At 42.8% G+C, this 8396-nt stretch overlaps 1 protein-coding gene across 1 annotated transcript in view; it reads right to left on the minus strand.

The window, feature by feature from the left end:
- Window positions 1-7737, minus strand: part of BTAF1 (B-TFIID TATA-box binding protein associated factor 1) — a 42429-nt gene extending 34692 nt beyond the window's left edge. Inside the window, exon 1 of the mRNA XM_021536465.3 lies at window positions 7266-7737. Coding sequence (XP_021392140.2) covers window positions 7266-7279 — 14 coding nt within the window. The 5' untranslated portion in view covers window positions 7280-7737. The remainder of the gene's footprint in view (window positions 1-7265) is intronic.
- Between the last annotated feature and the right edge of the window lie 659 nt (window positions 7738-8396).

Consider the following 8396-nt stretch of genomic DNA (forward strand, 5'->3'; position numbering starts at 1 on the left):
GGCCAAGGCAATACCAAAACCCAAATACTCTCATAAATAGAGGTATTAGATTAAGTATTTATTAGATTTAAAATAATTATAACTTTTTAGACACAATTCTGCTATCTGCCATCCTAGAAATAATTATCTTCCTACTACTGCAATAGGTGAGCTTATTTCAATCTCTGTAGATAAAAATATTTTCAATTGCTAAGATTTACTAGTTAGTAAGTTATTTTAAAGTCACAAAAATTAAATCCCAGATACATCTAATCCAGCAATTTTGTGTGATCAGACAATCAAGTAGAAAAAAGCTTTACAGATCCATCACTTCTGAATCCCCAGTAGATGAATCCCCAATAGTCAGGCGAAGCATACCTAGTACCTCATTAGTTGCCAGTATTTTTTCTTCAGTACTTCTCACAGTAATAACCCAACCTAATTTGCAGCAGTCACTATTATTCAGTACAAAACACAGTGGCTTTCAGAATAACCACTGTTAGCTCAAACTTGCTTGTTCTCACCCCCTTCATTCTTAAGTTCTCTATGAAACTTCAGTGTTCCATACTCAAGTTTGCCATCTAGTACCACAAGATCCTTTAATTATCAAATTATCTTTTTAAATCTCAAATCAAGGACAATGCGTAACTGTGACCACTTCCCCAGCTAGAACTCTTCATGAGTCAAAACAGGAGGAAACCACTAAGTCAGCCTACCCTCAAAAACTCAACCTGAATTCCAGATGTAGTTACAACACTACATCTTCACACCTAAAACCCACAACTTTCTGAAGCTGTGTTACCTACAAAATACACTCTGTTTCATTGGGAGTTTTCTTTACCTACAGTGTGATTGGTTTGGAATTTGTTATTTTAAATTGTAATCTGCTTAAATTACACACAAATGCAAACCAAACAAACAAAAAAATCTTTCACTTGTCTGACATCACTACAGGAAGGTTTCAGCTTTCAACTCCAGCAAAATACATGGAAATAGGATTAGCAAACACAGACAACAACATCTGACTAACAGTAGTCCTGGTCACACTAATAATTCTCTTTTCCTCCTGCAGGAGGATGTAAAATTCCCAAACTATAATATTTTGGACCTATTAAGATTTTCAAATTAAGTGTCAGTGTTGCTGCAGCAGAGTATGGCAGAGCCTCAATTCTGCACGAGTTGGAAGGGTAGCACTGAAAAAGTTGTCTATGATCAGCAGTGCTAGTTGGTCTGTTTTTCAAATTAAAGCTTTCAAGTCTGAGTTTCAATAAGAATGAAAAAAAAACTCACTAAAAATTCCAAACCAGTTAGTTTTGAGTACCTTCAGTTTAAAAAGAAGTTTTCTAAATTCTGACAAGGTTTTCATTTTCCGAACAAACTAGCAGTCTCTAAACACGTTACTAGAGAGAACCAAGTTTTCTAGTGGCATGTGGTTCTCTGCTTCTCATGCTAGTCAGTGCTGTAGGCAGGGCACCATGTGCTTCACATAACTCCCAGAAGTGTGAAGCAACGTCGTAGAGTGAGATGCCCTACAATGTAGATAAAATTTTTAATTATTTTATTACATACTTCAACTCTAAAAAAAATTATTCTACGCCTATAGAAGACACAAGCAAGCAACAGAAACATAATGAATACTTTGGGGAAGAAAAAGAATAAAACCAAAAAGATTTATAAATGATGAGAAAGAATTGTAAATTATTATGAAAATTTAAATACAAATGCATGCTAAAAATTAAAGATATCTCTAAAGCTACTTCTGCACTTAACTGCTGCAATCAGAACTTAAAAACATGAAGTTCTTCACTTTTAAACAATGGTTTAGATCCTTCTGTCATCCTCCTATCCCATACCAACTACACCTCATCAACAGGACAGCAACCACATAAGACTTTGATATGAATTCATGCTGTATGAGCTCAGCACAAAGAACTACCTTGCTCAAAGAGGTAATTTCTTCCTCACACTTTAGAAATCCAAGACTTTTCTAGTCTCTGTTGAAGTATATCAGAAAGACATGACTGAGAGCAACAATTCGAAGTTCTTATGATCAGCACTCCACTCAATTTTTTCTTCTAAGAAGCACCTTTTACACTACCACAAAGTCCATTAGAAATGTTTCTGACACAGGCATCAATGCAGGTGCTTAAGTACAGGCATCCAGTAACATTTGAGATGCTTCACCTACAGAAGAACCACCACAACTAAGTGGTGGCATTCTCCAGGTACCACTGTGATTCCATTTTCTGGTCACTGCTGCCCATGAAACGACCTGTTTGGACTTTACATCTCTGTGCCCCAGCATGTTAAACTGTCCTGAGAACAATCTCTAATAATAAAGGCCATCTGGTATGAACAACTTGCAACTACCTTAGCATATGCTCCAACCCATTAAAATTGCATGACTGTACAAAAAATCCTTAGTGGCATAGTCCCTGGAACAGTAATGTCAAGCTCTGCCTAGAGCTCTTTGAAAAGCTGCTAGCTAGCACCCATCAGAAGGCAAGGGAATCCTCTTAGGAGTTGGTATTTTCAACATCCAGAAACCTTCCTCCCAGGCACTATTTCTTTATACAGAAATAGCCCAGACACCTTGAAAGCATCTCTAAATTAAACTTTAGACTTGACAAGGGTGAAATTCAACCTAAGTTCTAATGGAGTCTGACTCTTCTTGTTGACCTACCAGTCCTCTGCTGTCACTTCATGATTTGGTCAAATCCTAGCTTGGTCAGCTCTAAACATTCACTCATATGAACAGTTAAGTAATCAAATAAGCAACTTTCAAACAGTCAATCAGCCAGTAAGAGAAAAAAAAACCCACTCAACAGAATTCAGAACAAAACCCAGAAGTGCAATGACACACAAAAAATGGATTGTGATTTTACTTCTCCTTGGTGTGCAAACACTTATGAAGGTGGGACTGTGGACAACAGCTCCATGACCACACCAGGTCACAGTACTATACACTGCATATGGAATCCAACCAAATGCTGAAATTGGTATAATTAATTCCATATGGGCTGTATGTTTTATGTATTATCTACAACTTTATGCTGTACAAGTTTTACTTGTTAACTATTACATATGTATCTACAACTAACAATGCACCCCAAAATGTGACAAATTACATTACAAAACCTGTGAGAGAACTGCAAGCTGAAGCAGCTGTCAGGACAGACTAATACAAGATGTGTATCAGTAAGTTACAAAGTGAACACCTCAGTGACTATTCAAATTCCATCTGCTGGAGCAGGTTGGCATTCTTATCAGCAAGCAATTCTGACTTTCAATTTTCCCTTCAGTCCATCAGAAAAGTGTGTCTGAGAAACTGAGAGCTCTATCTCACTTGGGCAGCAGTGCACATGCCAGCTCTGCTTCCCCCCTTCCCCTGACTGTATCAGCCCTCCCACAAAGAGCAGCACAGAAGGCAGTCCACTGTTCTGGTCTTCAAGTTAATCTCCACCAACAAGAGAAGAGTTACATTATTCTTTCCCCTCTTTTGAGTCTGAACTCCCATAAGCACATTGGCTATAGAACATTTATTGTAATGCTTTGGGCATAGGCCTTTAAGCAGTAGTGAACACATACTTGCTCAGGTTAACTCCTGCTTTTTATGCAAGAGCAGCCATGAAGTAATAACTTCCACAGAACCTAAAAGCTGAGTTCTTCATAGACAAAGTCTGTGATAACCCCAAAAAAATTTCTGAAAGAAATTTTTGATGCAGTATTCAATTTGAAATGTTACATAAGTAATGATGCCAGCCAGTGCAGCCACTTGTTCTTGGGAAGTCACAGCCCTATACTTCAAAAGCTGAGAGCAATAAATGAGCCTTGCTTAGTTCACAGGAGCTTTACTCTCACAGCCTTCTGACATTATTCACTTTAAAATAAAAACTAGGTTCCTAATCTACATATTACCAGTCATACAAAAATTCAAATAAAACCACTGAACACTCTAGAAAACAGTATTAATCTTACACAGATCAAATCAAGAATGGGTTGCAAGAGCAGCAAATAATGCTCTCTATATTTCTGTAAGGAATTATCCTGAACACACCCTGAAGAGGTTGTCTTCAAGGCATTTCAGGGAGAACTTAGAGGATATACCAACTAAAATAAAATTGTTTACTCTTAATTCACCTCACCAGCCTCATAATTTTGTTACATTGGTTCTCCTTCACACTGCAAAGGCACCCAAAAACAGGAGAAAGGCATTAACACCTTGGTGTTACAATAACATGGGGTGCCTTTAAACACATTAAGAAAGTGGAAAAAAGTTTTATTAGATACTGGAGGACTATTATCATTTTATTACCTACTGAAACTCTACCATTCTGAGTAATCTGAGTTGTCATCCTCTTGGAAGTATTATTTTGCCTTCTGAAGTATCTCAAAAGATCACTGGTGACCTTGAATCTGCAATCATTCACCTGGATCAGGCACTTTGCAGGAATGAAGCTGAAGCAAAACTTTTCACTTCCTTTTTACCTTCTCAGTTCCACTATCAAAAACATTGGGATTTTTTTATTAACTATGCAAACATTATACTACATCTGTAAGATGAAGTAAGTGACAGAGATTGGTGACAGAAGCTAAGGCCTACCAAATTAGTTTGCACATTCACAGAAGGAAAACCAACCTTCCCACCCACCTATCACCATTCTGGAGGATGGTGTTCATTAGTCTCTCCAGCATAAACCACCAAAGAGATCAACATATACAATGCAAATATTCTGCAACTTCTTTTGGGATGAGGTATCTACTGTTTCGCTTTATGTCTGTTTTCTACAGCATCAACACAAATGTTTTATAGAAGGAGGTCTTCAATCCATGTAACATAAATTGCAGAATTAAATATCAGACTTTTTTGTCAATATTTTACAATTACTTTTAAGATGACAGTACTAATAGCAAAGCTGCAAATTCTCAATCTAATGTGGAGATTTCAAAGCATTCCCTATGTTTTTTTTTTATCTCCCTGAACAGATTAGGATTTTGTGAAAGGTTTTCAACTGGTCAAAAAGCAGAAACAAAACTTCCTGAGAAAACAACCACCTGATAATTTATTGTTTTGAGAATGTAAAACTATTTTGACCCTCACTTCCAAAATAAGTTATTTTTAAAAGAGTTGTTCCAATATAGAACTACCCCTAATGAAATTATTGTTAATAGTAATGCTTGGTATACACTCCAAGGACTGTGGACTTCAGAGAAAGATGAATTTGAGTCAGCTTCTTCCTCACTCTGCAAACTTGTACAGGTAAGAGGCATTCAACAATGAAATATTATGGTAAAATACAGTAACTGTAACTACCTAGAGGACAAGTGGAATTAGAACAGATGCTGGACCAACTAAACCGAACAAAAAGCAGTTATGCAGTTATACACACAAGTGCACAAACTATTTGTAACATGTCTGAAAGGGAAGGACCTTTGAAGTTCAATGTTCTGAAGTAAAAGGTGAGGAAAGGTATCTTTCTTTCTGAAAGCAGTACTGACACTGTATGAGTGTTCCTATGGTCCAGCAGCAGAAAGGAAACTCCATTTATCAGGAGATGCTGTCTAACTTCAAAGGGACACAGACAGACAAAATTTACACATCATTACTTCTTACAATTATATTAACATTGGTGCTTACCAGGAATACTCAAGATGTTACAGCACTCCAAAATGTGTATTTTTTTTTTAAGCTTCTTTCTTTTTTTTCAGCTTGTAACCTAAGTTACAAATGAAGCTGAAACAACTCTGTACCAACTCACCAGTATTACAGCACCTCTCCTGAGGTTCAATACCTTGTGTTCAGTTGTGTAACATTTGGATACTACAACGATAATCTGAAGCAACATCTAACACTATTATTAACATACCAACTTCCAATGCTTCACACTGAATCTTAGAATGAGCCACATCTAGCTTTACTTTCAGTTCCCAAACGGTGTTAACTAAATCTTTGTACTGCTGTTTTCCACCAAAGCAACCTTGGCAACTGAAATGGAAACCAGCCTTTAGAGCAGACACAGCCTCAGCACACAGTTGAAACGCTCTATCTTGATATTCCTGTTAGCCTCTATATCACATGTACATCAGCAAAGGTGGTTAAGCAGACTGACCAGACCTCATGTAATTAGACGACTCCTCTACTTTACATGATGACTTATTTCAATGTACACGGTAATCTTGTTACAGCAATCCTTACTACTTCCACATTCTTCTGGACAGATTTGGGGGATGAGAAAAAGCCACAACAAACATATAACAAGTTCATAAAAAAATAAGAGTAGAATAAAACAAAGGGATACTTTGTACAAACTACAAAGCTTAAAACAATCTGCAAAAGACAGAAAGAATCATCTGTTATACCTGCTACTAGAAGCCCCTAAAAGGTGCATTGCTGACATTAATTCTGATTTCCTTACAAATATGCACACCTTTACTTTGCTACATAGAATTGCAAACTTATTCACACACAGCTACTGAAACAGAATTTACTTTTGTGATAGCACTTTGGAGGTAGAGATACTACAACACGTGACTTGGAGCTAATCTATCACAAGCTTAATTTGGATTTATGGTTTCCTTTCAATTATTCTGTTCGGAAGCTTAACCCGGCCGTTTCACGCACACACACACAAAAAAAAAAAAAAAAAAAAAAAAAAAAAAAAAAAAAAAAAAAAAAAAAAAGCAGGAATTTGTGGTCAGCATTTTTTATTATAAAACAGCTCTGTAGCTCGGTTAAGACACACCTCTGTATCTGTGAATGCTTTAAAAGCTGGCACACCCCAGAGCACATGTGTGCAAGCAGATACTGCCCAACATTTTGAGGCAGAGCCAGAATACCGTGATCACTTTTCTCCATGAAAGCCTGTTTCATTTTGGTTACTTTACAACCAAGGGCTCTAAAACGCAAAAAACGGTTTCTCGCCAGTTTTTGGGACTCAATATCGTAACTTCCTATTCCCTAACAGTTTAATCACCCTAGGAAAGACTGGCCAACAACACGAAGGTGTCGAACTCAGGAGGAAGCCCGAGACGCCCCAGGCAGAGCCCCTGCGGCCCGAGGGAGGGAGGGGGCACGGGGCTCACCCCCGGCCAGGACCCAAGCCCGGCGCCACAGCATGCAGGCACCCCGGGCCCCAGCGGGGCGGCCGCAGCGAGGTCGCAGGCTCCCGAAGCAAAAGGAGACGGAAAGCGGGCACCCCTCCTCCTCCCCCACACGAGGCCACACGGAGAGCCGGGAGTCGCCGCTGTCGGCCCTAACTCCCCCCAATTTTCCAGCTCCCACCGACCTGGAGACGGCCATGGCCGCCTGGAGCCGGGCCGGGCTGACGGCGGGCGGCGGGACGGGGGGGCCGGGGCACTGCCCGGGCCGAGGGCGCTGGGCCTCGCTCGGGCCTGGGGCGCCGCACCCGGCCTCGGCCCCGCCGGCGATCCGCGGGCAGCGGCTGAGCGCGGCAGAGCCCGGCGGCGGTCGGAGTGTCGCTCCCCCGGGCGGGGCGGCGGCGGCGTGGGCAAGAGCGGCGAAAGACCCTCGGAGCGCGGGTTAAAGCCTCGATTCCCCCATCACCGGGGCGAAGCCCAATGCCTGGTTTTATATGAGCAGCCATCTTGTATTTATTCCCTTCCTCCATGAGAGCCGCTTCCTGATTGGCAAGAGCGTCCAGCCGCAGCCAATGGCGGGAGCGCTTCTAAGAGCAAGGAGGGCGGGAGCGCGCAGCGCCCGCACTGAGCAGGATCGGCCATGGAGCCCGCCGGGCCGGCTTGTGGTGGGGGGGCGGGGGTGCCGGCCTCTGCCGGGGCGTTCCACCTGCACGGCGATGGTGGGGGGGAAGAACACAAAAGACAGAGTTCCAGTCCCGAACCCTGAGAGGAGAAAAGGACACGAGAACGCGGAGTAAACGCTTTTCCTTCCATGTCTACTGGGTGGTAACCCTTCTGCCTCGCCAACACGGCGGGACAGGGCGGTCGGTAGTCGCTGAACCAACGCCGCACCCCGCTCTTGCCGAGGTCCGCTGTCCATCGGCCATGCCCGGTGCTGCGGCGCGAAGTCTCTGCCGGTGGGACTACAACTCCCGGCATGCCTCGCGCTTGGCCGGGCTCGGCCGCGGGCCCCGCCGTCCTTGCGGGCGGGCGCCGCTCCGGAGCCCCGCAGTGAGGGGCGGCTGTCACACAGCGGGCTGGCACTGCAGAGGGCTTGTGGCACACGAGCGTGGGAACACCCAAGGGTTTGTAAGCGTCGCCAGCCACGCCGGGCAGCGACGGGGCGGCTGGTCCGGCCCGGTCACGGCTTCTCTGTGAGGGGCCACGTTGTTTCCCGCTCTGAGCCGTCGCTCCGGCTGGGGCAGCGGCCCGTCCTCCCGGCCCGGCGATGCTGAAAGAGCCCTGGAACCCATCCCGGCAGTGCCCCTTGTCGCGGGCAG

The sequence above is a fragment of the Lonchura striata genome, chromosome 7, assembly GCF_046129695.1.
Source record: "Lonchura striata isolate bLonStr1 chromosome 7, bLonStr1.mat, whole genome shotgun sequence".
Lineage (NCBI taxonomy): Eukaryota > Metazoa > Chordata > Aves > Passeriformes > Estrildidae > Lonchura > Lonchura striata.